Below are 16394 nucleotides of genomic sequence, written 5' to 3'. Positions count from 1 at the left end.
GCAGTGTGAGACTGTGTGTGTGCAAATACCTTTGTGCGTGCAAAAGACTGCCCCCTGCCCCCCCTGTGTATTCTTTTCCTTCCCCACCTTATTTCTTCTCTTTCCTCTCTCTCCTTTTGCCTTTTGTTTAATAAGAGTCTGGCTTAGCCAGCCCAGGCTGTATATTTTGCAACCCTACTGTAAGCCTGGGACCTGAGATAGGCAGGTAAAAGCAAGGCCCTAAACAGACTGATGCTGGTACAAGTTTGCCAGGTCTTGGAGTGGCACATAAGCCCGTGTGCCTTGCCTGTGTTTCTCCAGCAGTCAGATTGCAAGTGAAAGTCAATGCCAGACACAGAAGCTACATTTTCTATCTTTGCTGTTCTTTTCTCTCCCCTCTTATGTGTTTGTCTTGTTTTGTCTTCTAGGAAATGGAATCAGACTTCAACAACAGCAGCTCCAGCCCATTTTGACCAACTTTTTCTCTTTTCCCCAAAAAGGTCATCGAAGAGACTGTAAAACAAGGGCTTTTTTCTTTGTAAAGACTCTCTACAGGTAAAGAGGAAAGGAACAAGAGATGCTGTTAAAATGAAAGCCTTATTTAATACTTTACATGTCAAATGCCTTAACTGTTTCTCCATCTTTTCTGTATCTTTAATAAAAGGTTTAAATGGTGTGTTTGCCATGGTGCTAAGCAGGCTGCTGTTCCTGTATCCCAAACCCTGGACCTTGTTTAAAACCATTTCATGTTGGACAGATTCAGGGTCATGTTAACACTTTTGATTCTTTGGGCCCTTATATTTCATCTAAATGAATACAGGAGCACTGAAGTTTCTGTGTGCAAGTAGTGTTATGCATTCATACTCGTACACGTCCATACAAAATACAGTCACATATATTATATAATATATACTAGGGGTGGGCTTAAAGCAAAATTCCAAATCCCCAATCTTTGTGTGAAATCCAAAATCCAAATCTGGAACTTTGTGACAAGTCCCATCACTAATTCATACAGAGATAGAGAAACACAAAGGACAAACTCCTTGGCCCTCACTAAGAACCTGCTCCAGCAACACAAAACTGCCACAGGTAGTCAAGTATTTCCTCAGCATAGGGGAATCCATGGATGGTGATGGCTGACATAGCTGCGCTATTCTGCAGATCCTCTGGGTGGTGTAACATGGGACAGCTCTTAGGGTGACAGGTACCTTTCCTTTCCTCCTCCCATCCCAAGCTGGCCACGTATGAGCTTAGCACAGCTCAGGATTGAGCCCACTGCATTTCACTGATGAAGTGATAATTTTTTTCCAAGTGAACTCTATGTTACAAACTTGCAGCAGCAATTTGTGTGGTGATCTTATTTTTATGGTGATTTAAAATCTATACTACTTTTGAAAAATGTACGGCAAGTTGTTGTACTAAGTAAGATATGTCATCAGGATGCACTGAATACTGACCGAGTTTTAATACACATGTGGTGGATTTCATATTTGTGCACAATATTGTTAAAGGGGAATCTTGGGTGATCTTTCTCAGCAGGAAGGGCAGTGACTGTAACATGAGGACCTCTAGGTTTGCAGCCAAAGTGAGGAGAGAAAAAAAACTTAAATATTTTCTCTAGAAAAACAAAAATGCAGGATGAGCATCTGATACCTGGGGTCAAAGGCTGAAAGCAAACACCCCTGAAAATTACCATTTTCCTCTTATGCTTCCTGCAAATATTTCTAGGTTGAGTTTTGTTTCATTTTATCACTGAAGTTACTAAGATAGTAGTATATGGAAACAATACATCTTTGACATCACTGGCAAATCTTCTATTAAGCCCTCTTCTACAGTAGATGTGCACGAGTGGGAAAATCTTAAGAGTAGCATAAGGTATTCTGAATAATATTACTAACTGATCATCAGCAAGGTGCTCTGCTGAGGAAAAAGAAAGAAGATACTATCCCTGCTCCCACAAGAATTACAATCTAAAATCTGTTATAGGCAAAACAGCTCAGATTCACAAAGCACAGGCTGACAGTCCACTCTCAAGCTGAGGCTGAACTGTTTCTAATTTTTGTTATTTTAAACATCATATTGTGCTGGTGCAAATCTAGAATAACTCCAGTGACGTCAATGGATTGATTGACATGGGGAGCAGAATTTGATTGAGGGTTTATCAAACCCTATGGAATTTATCTGGCACTCTTCTACCCATCACAAAGCATATGCTCTGAATCAAAATGTATGTGGTTTATTTTAACATTTGGAAATTAGATCCATTCACATTTTAACAACAGAGAACAAACACTGCCTAGAAAAAATAAGACTGACCATAATAGCTTAAGGTTTCTAACACCAGCCTACGTGCAAAACATGGAACCTAAAAGTTACTGACAAGAGATAGTATCACTAGGGGAGGAATGTCTTATATCTAAGAACAGGACATTAGTCTTTCAAAGAGTTTCCCATCCTTACCTGATACAGTATGCTTCATTCTGCCTGTGGTGTCTGTGTATATAAGCCCTTTCCCACTTTGACTGATCTGATACTCTCTGATGATGCCATTTGGTTTCCTGGGTGCTATCCAGCTCAAATGCAATGCTGTTGAGCTCAAAGCTGTGACGGCTGGTGGCTGAACGCTCTCTGGGACTCCTTGGACAGTGACTGCAACTACCTGAAGACATATGAATTAAACAGCAATTTACTGTAATAGTACACTAGATACCACGATCAATGAGAATGTCACTTTTGTTTTAAAATGTTGTTGCTTGGTCCGGCATATCATTACCATGAGCCTCAAGAACTAGTTACATCCCCCCTCCTTTTTACACAATGAAATCTGACCTTGAATGCATTATATAAGCCTATATCTACAATTTATCACCATAGGTTTACAACATTTCAGCTGTAGTGTATAGCATTGGGTGAAACAGCAAAATCTGGATGGCAGACTGTCTTGCTAGAGAACTCTTGATAACTCTCTTCCATATGGTTTGCCAGTGTCTTTGCATTTTAACAGCCTGATTTCATATATTTTAAACACCAATAAACATGGAGCTAGATTTTTTTTGCATTCAGTATAATCGGACCTTTATCAGTTCATAGCTTTTTGAATCTTTTCTAATGAACTCAAGAAGCAATCTGCAGCTTGGGATAATTTAGAATTCACTAAAATCTTTCTCAAAATTGAATATATATAGGCCAATTCTCATCTCCCTTACATCAGTTTTACACTGGTGTAACTCCACTGACTTCGATGGCGCTATTTCTGATTTACTCTGATTTGAGAGGAGAATCAGATCCTATGCTCCTAGAGAATCATGTCTTTTTATTAGTACCACTATACATGAGTTTTATTATGCTGTAAGCACATACATGCCTTCTGTAATACACTGGCTTAATGTAAGTGAGGGTGTCACCCTTTAGTGGCTAACCTCAATGACTATAAAACCTGGCTACTTAGTCACGGCTAACAGGACCTGAAGAGCTCTGTGTAAACTTGAAAGCTCGTCTCCCTCACCAACAGAAGTTGGTCCAATAAAAGAGAGTACCTCACCCACCTTTTCTCTCTGGGACTATTTCCTCGTACTTTTGGACTGAGATTTGCAAAGCTACCTAGGGGTTTTGGATTCCCAATTTGCCTAGGTGGGTTTAAAAAACTCAGTCTTGATTTTGAAGGTCCCAGTTTCAATTCCCACTGATGACTTTGATGGTTACACATGTATGTATAGCTGTGATTTTTTATACTATCAAAACATAGCAAGTCACTATTCCTCATCTCTGCCCCAGAGACCCTATACTGTAACTCAGACAAAACTCAAAAAGGAGACACATGGTCATCATTGGCAAGGAAGATTTCATTGAACAAATGTGTTTTTGAAGGTATTTGCAGGGGGAGAAAGAAGGCACTCTGTAGAGAAGAAGCTGGAAGTTGTTACGCAGTAATGGGGCAACGCGAGAGATGTTGTTACATGGTAATGGGGCAGCCTGAGCGATGGTGTGAAACAGAGTGGTAAAAGGAGAGTAACAAATCGAAAGAGAGAGAGCAAGAGTTAAAAATAATAGGTGATGTATGCAGGGTGTGCAGGAGCTGAAGGTGAGAATGAAGAGCCTGAATCTAATGCAGGAGCAGGAAGCCAGTGAAGGGATCTGGTGAGAAGTGATGCAGTTGGAGCAGTACAGGAGGAAGAGGATGTTGGCTGTAATGTCCAGGCTAGAGATGGGAGAGATGAGCTACGGGGAGATCAGAGAAAAGGAGGTTATAATAATCCTGGTGAGAAACAACAAAGATATGAATGGATTTAGTCTTACTGTTTGGAAATAAAGCATATCTTCAACACTCTCTTCTAGGTTTGGCCAAGGACGAAGCTCCCTGTTTATCTTAAATCTGTATATCTCACTTTCCATATCACATAATTTCAGATTTACAAAGACTGAGGTACAGTTTAGTGCCCGGGTCTGCTTGTGCCAAAAATCAACAATTTGGAATTTAATACGATCACGTCAAGGGGCTGAATTAAAAAAACAGTCACTTGGTTACTGATGTTTCCATCCCATTTAACCCATAATCTTAATTAAATTCTTCAAAAAAATGCCTTTCCAATGGCATTTTTATGATACCTCCTCAGCTATTAAAATTCTACTACCAGTCCTATGAAGACCAAATCACCCACCTTGCTACTGTCTGTGCAACCAGCAACAGTACAGGCTCTCAGCTGATATGAATATTCTTGGTATGGCTGGATACCGCCTGTGTCTGTGAAGCTCAGTTCTCTTCCTCTAAAACGCTCAATCCCATTTCGGAGAACAATATAGTGAATGATAAGACCTTATCATAAAGAGAAAGTTTTCTGTTTTTGTTAGCTCAACAACACTGGATCATAGCGTTTCACATCTTTCATACAGAAAATATGACCGTGAACCTGGTAGGACCAGGGCCGGCTCCAGGCACCAGCGCAGCAAGCAGGTTCTTGGGGCGGCCAATGGAAAGGCGTGGCATGTCCTGCTCTTCGGCAGCAATTCAGTGGCAAGTCCCTCAGTCCCTCTCAGAGGAAAGGACTTGCTGCCGAATGCCGCCAAAGAATGAAGCCTCAGAGCTTCCTGCAGCAGGGGGGAGGCACTCGGGGGTGGGTCTGATCTCCCCCTGAGAGCAGCCGTGCAGAGTAAGGACAAGTCCTGTCCCTCCCCAGCCTGGTGCAGACTTGCAGTTAGAAGCACTTAACTGGGGCACTCCCAGCAGCAAGGGGGAGATCAGATTCCACAGGGAAGGGCTTATTTCATGGTCCGTGACACATTTTTCATGACTGTGAAATTGGTAGGGCCCTATAGATAGATAATAAACCAGGTCTCTTCCTGACAATCTTATCATCTAACTTTATTTGTGATGAGTGAGGATAACAAACAGACAAACCAGGGTGAAGTAGTAATTTAGTAGTAACTGAAGTAGTAATATCACCATGTTTACTCAGTATAGGCACATTTTGATGACATTTAACTTGATAATACACTTAAGACAGGTTTCAGTGTATAGATCAGTTGATCTAATACATTTAACTAATGTCATGTTGAATAGCAGAGCATACAATTTGTGCTTTTAAGAATACCATTTGGTTGAAGAGGTTCTTTCCAATTCAGAAATATTATGTCTTCCCGATTTTCTGCTTTGGTCCATTTCGGTGCTCTTACACCCTGAGGCACATCTTGCTTAGTGCTAGCCCTGCCAATTTCGCTGAAACCTCTTCCATAGCTGTTCCATGCAGCCACTCTATACTCATATGTAACATAGGGCTCTAGATTCAGGTCTAAACAAAGAAAATTAGACACTAGTCATCTCAATTTTGTATTAAAATACACAAGAAGAAATGTTACGTATCTATATCTATATATGCTTAAAGACAGGCACATGCTTCAGTACTTTCCTCAGTCAGGGCCTAAATAAGGACCAGTTCTGATCCCACTGAAGGCAATGGCAAAACTTCCATTGACTTCAGTGAGAGCAGGATTGAGCTGTAAGTGTTCAGTTACCTTGTAACTAACCATCAGTTTCACGGGCCTAAATTACTACCCAAGTCCTGGCAAGCTTCCTCACTAGAACAACAGAACAGCTGATGGTGCCTAGTGCAGAACCCTTCATTCCAGAGTGATTTAAAAACCAAGGATCGATCCCATTTCCTGTTACCTGTAAATGAATATCTATTGGGGCCTCCACTGTAGACAGTCTCTTCTGCAGTTGGACATACACCGTGATTTGCCTCCTTTTCTGTAGCATTCCGAGAGCCTTTAACCCAAGCACAGATGTGGGAAGTTGGGTTAAAGTCACATCTTCCGCAATATGCTGTTGCTTTCATGGATACAGGGCACAGGGTGCTGGCTTTGCATTCTTCTTTTACCTAAGGAATGTACACCGTTTTAAATCAAGAGATATAAAGACGCTTAGTCCTAGCTTCCTTACATCCCAAAAAGAGATTTGACAATGAAAATGACATCATTTCAATGCCCTTTTGAACAAATATCTTGATTTAGTTAAAATTAAAAGAGCTGACTCAGCCATTCAGCCATGTTGAGTGCCATGCTGTTTACAGTGTGTATGAGAGTCTTTCATCATAGGGCCTATCTGTTCTTCTTGGACATTAAAGTTCCCAGCAGGGGCGGCTCTAGGCACCAGCAAAACAAGCTGGTGCCTAGGGCGGCAAAATGTAGGGGGCGTCCCCTGCAGCCGGGGAGGGCGGGAGGCTGGGCCGGCGGAGCTGCTGCCGTCATGGCTGCGGCAGGTCGACCGGAGCCCGGGACGAGTGGACCTGCCGCAGGCATGACTGCGGAGGGGGCGCTCGTCCCGCGGCTCGGCTGGACCTCCCGCAGGCATGACTGCGGCAGGTCAACCGGAGCCGCGGGACCACGGGCTCCGGTCGACCTGCCGCAGCGGGAGCTCAACCGGAGCCGCGGGAAGAAGGGACCCGCCGCAGGACCGGGGAAGGGCGGTGCAGCGCACCGCGCTGCTTGGGGCAGCGTGATTTCTAGAGCCGCCCCTGGTTCCCAGGGCACTTTTCAAAAGCCCTGGGGATTGTCCTGGTGTCCTTGCAGTAAAACATCACCAAACCTCACTCACGGGAAGCTCAAATAGCTGGGCTTGCCTTGCACAACAGAAGAGGATCTAAAAGACCACAGAAGGGACGGGATCTTCCTCCTCAGGTTAAATTTCCCATTTTTTGCAAGTGCCATTGTCCAATGGATGTATGTCAACAGATTCCCAGCCGCAAACTAAGCTGTGCAAGGACACACAGGTAATGTCCACAAAAGTGATCTTTGCAGTGTGCGAGGGGTGAGGAGGACCCCACACATGGGCAATACAAAGTGTGCCCCCAAATGGAGGCATGACAGGATTTATCCCATACAGAATAATCCATAGAACTGTAAATATACATTTAATACCTACCTTTATTTCCTGAATTTTAATGGAAATTATTTCCACCAAGCCATAAGCAAGAGAGCAGAGAGCTGTAGGAAGGAATGAACTGTAATATTTCCTGTAAATATTGTTGCATACTAAACTATGAGCATTCAAAAGGAAAACAAATAAATAGATCATATTTGATGCTTCCTTAATTTACCCTATGAAATGGTGTAAATCATAGCTCCAGGACATGGCCCTTAATTTCAACCCTTTTTAATATTAGTATTGCTGTCTTTGCTATACAGAGATTGCCATCCATTATGGTGAAAGAAAGATACATATATTAAAAATACATCGTTTCCTGTGGTTTTACTTTAATGTGATTTTTGTAAGTAAATTCTACCAGTTCACAAATGACAAAAGGTCCACAATTTCACCAGAATATCTGCTAAGGTGCATATTTAGCAGGTGATGTATCAGATGCTTTAATCAGCACTTCCTGTCAGGAAAAAAATTAATAATTTCTAAATTGTTTCAGTTTTGTAGGGTTCAAAATTGATCTATTTTCACTTTGTAATTTTTTTAGATCAGAACTGTTATTGAAACTATTTTGTCAATGTTTCTGATGTTTTCAATAAAAGTTTTCATAAAAATTTCTATACATTTTTATTGCCAACATTTTGTGAAATATAAAAAAAATGTGAAATTTCTCCTTTCCAAAAAGGACCTTTTTTCACAAATAAAATTTTGGTTTAAAAACTTTCAACCAGCTCTCACAATGTATGAAGAAAATATTGAAATTGTATCTTCAGCTAAGTTGTGTATTTTAAAAACCAGGGAGTTTTAGAACAGCCCCTATGGTCTCAATCCTGCAAGAGTCTGAGCATTCCTGTAAGAGGCTGCTTGGAGTTACAAGACTGAGCATTATGAATCTATAAGGATCAATGCTCTTGGTTTTGTTGCTTTTTAGGGATCCTGCCTGCACAGAGTACTTTGTAGAACTGGGTTAGATGTTTTCTCTGGATATCTGTTCCATTATTTTGCTAGGGATTGAAGTAATACCTATGGATCATCAATTGTTAGGATCACTCTTTGTCCCTTTGCTTTTCTCCAGTTTTCTGGCACTCCCCCAGTTTGCATGATTTTTCATTATTAGTTATTAAAAATTCAGTTAGGTCAATAGCTAATTTTCTTATTTCCGTCACCCCTACCCCAAAAGCAGATTCCTGGGGTGAGAACTCTAAGAGGCATGACATCTGGTCCAGCTGATTTATATATTTTTACACTTTCTAAGTAGTTCTCCATCTATTATTTTTAGAAGTCATTCCAACAATTTTGCTACAAATTTTCTTGTTAAAAACTGTTGTAAATGGATTTCAATGTCACTGCCATTTTTGAGTGATCATTTAATTTCATTCCCTCACCTTCATTGAACAGTCTATTAGATGGAAGTCTTTTCATATTTCTATTCATGTCACTGGGGAGGGAGTGTGAGCTAGTGGTTACAGCTACGGACTGCGAGTCAGGACTCCTAGGTTCTATTCTCAGCTTACACACTGACTTGTAGTGTGACCTTGCACAAGTCTGGTCAAATTTTCAAAGGTGGCCAGTAATTCTTGGTGCCTTAGTTTTTGGGATACCCTTATTTAAACACCAAGGGCCTTATTTTTAGCAGTGTTGAGCATATGCATTGTGAGTGCTCAGCACCTTTGAAAGTTAGGTTCAAAGTGTTTGATTTCCATACCCCAAATCACTGACCATTCTTGAAAATGTCATAATTAATTAATCTGAGCTTCAGTTTACACTTCTGTAAAATAGAATTACAACTATCTGTCTAAAAAAGGGTGTTGCATGGCTTAATTAATTAATTTTGATTAAATGCTTTGAGAATCCTGAGAGGAAAAGTGTAAAATAAATATCATCATCACATCATCGTAATGGAACATATCCTGATTCCACTGAAGTCAATGCCAAAGTTCCCGCTGAGTTCAATAGGATCCAATTTAGTCCATGAAAAACATATCAGCATTGTGTTGTGTGTAAAGTTAGCTGATATGGTACAGAATCATATTCAACATCTGCATGGTATTTGCTATAGCAAAACAAATATTGCTACTCAAAAATTCATACTCAGAAACAACGAACAAAAACCCTGTCCAAATTGGGATGTATAGGGATATTTCCATAATAAATCTTTAGTCACTTCAGTTTCTGTTCCCACTCAAGTAGTGCCAATAAGTATCAACAATGGTCACACAACTCAAACTTGCTAATCATGCCAACCCTGTTGGCATGCCAACTTCTAGCCCCTATACTAATCTGAAGTGCCGGGCAACACTTCACAAGAAGCAGCTAATCATTATTAATTCCTTTAGAATTCATTGCAATAACATCAATCATGGTGAACTCATTCGGTATTAATATGGATGTAATGTGAAAATGAATAATGCACACAGGAGTTTTTATATTCCTATTTTAGAAAAATAGTTATGAACAATGTATTTCTCTGTCCATTGTCAAATCAGAGCCACTGAGAGGTTTTCTATCAATTACCTTCATCATCATTCCAGCTGAAATCTTGTCAGAGCAAACATATTTCAAAGGATTATATCCAACTCCATTACAGCATTCCTCGCTCTTCGGAATAAGTTCATTCTCACAGCATTTTCCTGGCACTGGGTCATTCTTTTTAGCATGTGCTTTAGACTCACCACTGGAAGCTGAACAACATATGATATCTGACATATTCCCATATTCCTGCCCACAACAGAACATCCCTGCAACAATAAAGCATTATATATTAATATGAACAACGGCCAGGGATGGGGAGTGAGGAAGAAAGGGAAATAACTGAGAATAGTATACAGTTGAGCATAAAAATGTCACACTGAGGCAGCTGCTGGAATTGTGCAGAGAGAAAAAAAAATTGAGATTCAGGTCTGAAGGTGAGGTGACTGAACTGAGAGTCCTTATTCCCAGATGTACCTGAAAACAATTAAAAAATAGAGAAAACAGACAGGGTTCCTCTAGAATCTCCTCACTTCTTGTGAGCTGGTGTGTGAACTCTGCTATGAAATACTGTATATATGGATGGTACCTTACATGCTAAGGTAAGGACAATCAATGATCAGCTAATCTAGAATGAGGAAATTTAGTAACCCCCTGATGGCATTCTTTTGCTTTTAGGCACAGATGTACTAAATATGGTCTCATTCACCTTCAAGTGGCCTTTAATCAGGACAGCCAGTTAACTAATGGTTAGATAGTAACAAAAATAGCCTTCTAAAGAAAGTTGAGACGCATATTTTGTGCCCCATTATATCGGCTTGTACTGTGTATATAAACTAAGTGACAAGACCTTCAAGGTACCAACAACTATGATTAAATTCTCTCTCTTTTAAAAGTTTTAATATCTTTTCTTGTTTTTCATTTCTATATTGGAATTAATAATCACATTTTATTTCATTTTCTTTCTCTATTTTTTTTAAATTTGTTTTTAAATTAAACGTTTTTAAGTGATGAAAACATAAAAAGCACCCAAAATCAGGGCAAATGTTCATATATTTTCCATGCACAATTACTCATTTGTAAATTATTTGTTTTGATATTGTCCTTCCTCTCCAAAAGGGAATGTATAAATTTTATCTCAGGGAAAGTTTTTCTGAAAATCTGTTAAAATTAGGGATGTACACTAGGAAATGTCATTACTGACTCAACCATGATGGCATGAATTGTGCCATAATGAAAAACAGGACCACAATGTAAAATGAAAGCTAGAGTCAAAATAATTCATATTTGACTTGGTCTCTGAATTCTCCTAATCAGACATTTAAATGCAGCCTTCAGTTCCTTTACTGCCATTTATTGCAGCAATTCTTATATAACAAGCCAGACTCAATGCACACAGCTCTTTAAGGGACTGATCCTGAAAGCACCCACGTGAGTAATCCCATTCGAATCAATAGGTGTACTTAAGGTAGTAAAGTTATTTGTGTACATTACCTGTTTGCGGTATTGGGACCTTACATAGCAATCAAAGTGCAAAAACCAGCCTTCTAAGAGCTGAATATTTTTCTTTCTCCTCTAAATAAATAAATGCAGACATTGACCCAATTCAATACTAATAACCAGCCATCTGATAGCTCTGAGGGACTCTTGACAGGCAAACTAAAATTTTGATAATGAACTGTTTTCATACTGAAAAAACAACAACTCTGCATTCTTTTGCTGAGAACCTCATCTTTGTTTAACCGAATTAAATTTTTTCAGCCAAGATTTCACTCACATAACAAGAAGTGACTCCCTTTCTAGTTTCTTTGGTAAACCATTACTTCTTTAATTATTATCAACCTTGTTCCAGTGTGATAAATTGCTAATTACTTAATACCCTAATCAGCGTTCATTCTTTGCACAGATAAACTGTGACAGCGCCATTAATTTAAATAGTAATTTCACTTAATGGCCAGAACGGCACACCAGATTTTTATGCAGCATTTTCTGAAGACTGCATCCATCACTGCAATATTCTGACATAAAGATGTCTGACGTGCACTAACTCACTTAGGGAGAGCAGATGTTGCAGAGCAGAGTTTGGTAGTAATTCCCATAGTGCATCACTTCAGCATGAATGAGCTGCAAATGCAGAGATAGACAATCTTCTGAAACTGCATTGCATAGCCTTTGACCCCTTCCTAATTTATCACATGTAGCACTTGACTCTTGAACCTTGACACCGCGAACGTACAATTTTAAATATTCCCCAAGAAAAACAAAATAGGTCCATATCATATTGATGGATTGATTTACTTTCCAACACCTCTTCATACAATTGCTTAAAGATGGCGAATTTCCTTTACACTGTTTGCTTATTTTACCAAAATACTGATTATCTGCAAATCAGCTGGAATGTGTGTGTCGTGTTTTTTATATGTATGTTTTACAGGCAGAAAATGCAGTACAGCTTTGAGAAAATATATGGGCTGGAAAAGCATTTCTTGCTCATAGTGATTTCTGTCAACAATTATTTCATGTTCATCCCCACAACTGAAAGAATGTACAAACATAGCTGGGTAATGAATGACTAATTTAGTATAGCTGCAAAACCAATGATTTCAAGAGGAAGAATGAGAATTAAAAGGCTTATGCTTCAAAGCCAGAACAGAGGATCAACAAAATACAGAGCCAGTGTACACTGCAAGCTATTCCAGAAATCCTTGGCTTGAAGGTGGATATTGCAGCTACCGCAGATTGGGAATCACAGCTGTGCAGAATAGTGTATTTTGAGATCCTGGCCTAGGATCATAGGGATAATTTATCAGAGAAAATTGGAGAAATTATGAGGTGGTTTCTGGTCACTCTATGCTTAAAAACCACCACATGAAAACTTCGGATGCTTGTATGCAATTGTGAGGCTAGGGGAGGATATATTGTATGCAGTGGCATCATTGCCAGTCTTTGCCAGTAGATGTCTCTATGGTCAACCCTGCTAGTAAAGAGCCAAAACGAGAAAGGGAAAAATGAAATAAGAAATTGGGGAGAGGGGGGTATAAATTCACAGCAATCTGAGATTGAAAGGGCCACTTTCAGGATAAAGTCTCCAAAACAGGTTGTACAGAAGCAAACAGTAAATTGACAGCATACAAGACCTTAGCCAAATGTACATTACAAACGTGGGTCCAGATTCTGCCAACGTAACTTGATTTCATTAGAATTATTAATGTGTGTAAAGTTAAATATATGCACAAGTGCTTGCAACATTTGTTGACATTGATTTGCTTCCATCATACTTTTCAGAAAACAAACTCATCAATAAAAAAAACCTCACTTGAAGTTACCTTTTTAAACAAAGCATTCATTGGCTAGGTACAAAGCGCAGCATCAAAAGCATTTCAGCTCTAGAGTAAGGCCAAGCAGAGAATGGAACCATTATACAAGCAGCAATTCCCATTTTCTTAAGATAAGTGCGCTATGTTTTTCTGCGTGAGAATATTTTTTCATTACAATCATAGGCACGATGGGGTGGGAGGTAAGTAGATTTTAAGGCTGGCTGGTACATTTTCTTGATGGTTTTGCAAGGCTGAATTGCCACAAGAAATTAAGCACCAAGTATACTGAGTATGATATATGAAAACATAGCCTATTTTATATTTAGTTCAACAAAATAAGAATTTTTAAAAACGGAGTAATCATTGAACAAATTTGTCTTTCAAACATATGTGTGTGTCCAGTCTTATGCTTGCTCACAGCAAAATATGTCCTCACAGCAAATCTATGAGTGATGAAAAAGCTACCGATTTTATTCTTTAATAGCCAGAAATGTCATCTTGACCCATTTTCAAGAAAAACTGCATAAATGATAGAGCAATATAGGCAAACACTTATATAAAAAATAAAAAATGTTTAAAGGCTTTTAAAAATATATATTAAGAACAAAACGGTTAAGAATACACATGCAGTGAAATGAAGAACATGACTTTTATCCCAAGATACCTGTATTACACTTCTAGACAACTCATCTGCCCAGAGAGAGCAGTAAAAACATAAACGCTACCCCAGCAGTTCTGTTCCAACAGCATCTGTTAATTCACTCCATTTATAAAATACATATTGACAAAGACAACTGAACTGGGACCAGGGAGATTTGATTTGGTGTGAGAAAGTCAATTCAATGTGATTTTGTTAAAGGGCTCCTGCAGGCAAATAAAAGAGTTTAAGTAATAAAGTACATAAAGAGATGTTTTACGAGTCAGCCCCGTCTTGTGGCAGCTGCACAATGAGCTGCCACGCATGAGGGTCTGGTACAGGAGTGATATTGTATGATTTCTACGTTGATGTTGTGGAGCTGACAAGTAAGGATTGGGGTGACGAGGAGCAAAGAGGATGCTAGCTGTGTAATTCACCACTGGAATGGAACAAAGGCATGGGAACCACTGGAGAAAGCTGTGATGCTGTCTAATTTAGCCCTTTTCCAACAATGATCACAATGGTATGGGAAATCCTATAGCTTTGAGTGAAGAATACATCTAATGTTACCATAGGGGTTGAAGTGAGAAAGAACGCAGGTGAAAAAAGGATGACCCGTTTTTGGTGGGGAAGGGCACAGGATGCCCTGTCCAAGGGATTCATGGAGACTTATACTTCATGATACCTGACATCATGAGCTTGATTTTCAAGTCTGGATATCAAAATTAGGGTGCTCATTCCACAGCTAAATGCTCTCACTGACATGTAGGTTGCCAAATACCTATTTTAGTCACTTCGGTACCAATCTGGGCACACAAAAGTGGAACTGGGTGCTACAATTTACAATTTCCATGTTTAAAAATTGGGCTTCCCTTCTAGATGACAATTAGTAAAGAATATTTTTCTTCAGACTGAAAACACCTACGATTAACAGGCTTTTACTTTTTCTCTGAATACTGTGTTAAGAAGGATACTTGTACCGGAATACCTACTTATGGTTGTTAATAACAACTAGCTCGTCAATCTGTAGATCTCAATCTGCTTCACAAAAGAGGTAGGGGTCCCTGCTCATTTACAGATGGGGAACCACAATGGCAAAGCGATTTTCTTAAAAACAATGAGGAGTTCTTGTGGCATCTTAGACACTAAAAAAAATTATTTGGGCATAACTTTCATGGGCTATAACCCACCTCATCAGATGCATGGAGTGAAAAAAAGCAGGCAGGGAGAAATATACAGCACATGAAAAGATGGGAGTTGCCTTACCAAGTGTGTGTGTGTGGGGGTGTGTGTCAGTGCTAACGCGGCCAATTCAATTAGGGTAGATGTGGCCCATTCCCAACAGTTGACAAGAAGGGGTGAATATCAACAGAGAGAAAATTACTTTTTGTAGTGCAAATGAGGCCAATTCAATCATAGTGGATGTGGCCCATTCCCAAGAGTTGACAAGAAGGTGTGAGTATTACCTTTTTTCCCCATTAAGATCTTAATTTTAGGTCACTGCAATTTTATGTGCAATTGTTAAACTATCGGTCCTGCTGAAGCATGGGCTGAATCCACTCTATCAAACAGAACTTGATGTGTAACAGGTGGACTGGGTACAGCGGGTGGGAACAGGTGATTTGATCTCATCACTAGATCTGATTATTTAAAAAAATCTATGGGCTATTTTCCCCAGCCCCCGTGCGGGTGCACAAATGAGGGAGAGGGTTCAAATAGACTAATCCCCTCTACTTCCTACTTATTTACACCCAAAGATCCAGGAACAGTGGAAATCCTTGTGCTGAGAGGCACGCGGATTTAGCACCACTCTCAGGACAGGTATCTGCAAGGGGGGTGGAGAGACGACTGGAGTGAGGCCAGACACAGAGAGGGGGGGCAGATGGTGCACTCCTTTTGGTTTCCAGAAGCTCCAGGATGTGTTGTGCCTGCCTGAAGCACAGAACCCCCTGGAGGGAGGCTGTGCCCTGGCTTTATGCCATAATGTAGCCCTATATTTTAATACTAGACTATGACACTTTTTTTCAAAAGGCAAAGAGGGGAGAGAGAGAGAGAGAGAGAGAGATGATAATGGGATGTGGAATGAAATGACCCACATCCCTGAATGCTCCTTCAGCAGGGTGGGGTCGGGAGGGAGTTAAGTCTTCATTTTAATGAAAGGGGCACATCTAGTGTACATCTATGTGCTTCATTGAAGAGTGGCCAATGTTGGACTAGGGCTGGGGAGGTGGAGAGCCATCTCTGCCCAGCCCTGGTTTTTCTATACAGTACATTTTGGTGGTTATGTCAGAGCTTACCTGGGAGAGGTCTGTGTACAGTTCCCTTGTCTCCGTCACCGCAGCAGATCAGGTCTTTGCTTACTAATTGCCCACCACAGCACTGATGACTGAAGCCATCATGGAGTGATCCACCGCAGCAGATCTGATTTCCTGACGTGGAATAAGGAGTACCCTGGCAGCAGGAGTCACCAACTCCAACCGAAACCCTGTTTTGTTCTTCATTAGGGCAGCACACTTCTCCTGTTAATTTAAGTATGAAATTGGTGATTTCGTGCATATGCAGCTATTGAACTCTATGA

The 16394-nt window shown here is 40.1% G+C and overlaps 1 protein-coding gene across 1 annotated transcript in view; it reads right to left on the bottom strand.

Moving 5' to 3' along the window:
* USH2A (usherin) overlaps positions 1–16394 on the bottom strand; it is a 577940-nt gene that overhangs the window by 110995 nt on the left and 450551 nt on the right. Inside the window, exons 50-55 of the mRNA XM_039530373.1 lie at positions 16114–16335; positions 9908–10131; positions 6143–6353; positions 5568–5765; positions 4638–4792; positions 2440–2638 (exon numbers count right to left, since the gene is read on the bottom strand). Of these exons, the coding sequence (XP_039386307.1) occupies positions 2440–2638; positions 4638–4792; positions 5568–5765; positions 6143–6353; positions 9908–10131; positions 16114–16335 (1209 nt within the window). The remainder of the gene's footprint in view (positions 1–2439; positions 2639–4637; positions 4793–5567; positions 5766–6142; positions 6354–9907; positions 10132–16113; positions 16336–16394) is intronic.

This window comes from Mauremys reevesii, linkage group 3, assembly GCF_016161935.1.
Source record: "Mauremys reevesii isolate NIE-2019 linkage group 3, ASM1616193v1, whole genome shotgun sequence".
In the NCBI taxonomy this organism is placed as follows: Eukaryota; Metazoa; Chordata; order Testudines; family Geoemydidae; genus Mauremys; species Mauremys reevesii.
Note: the sequence above shows the minus strand (reverse complement) of the source record. Positions and strands in the feature narration are given on the sequence as shown.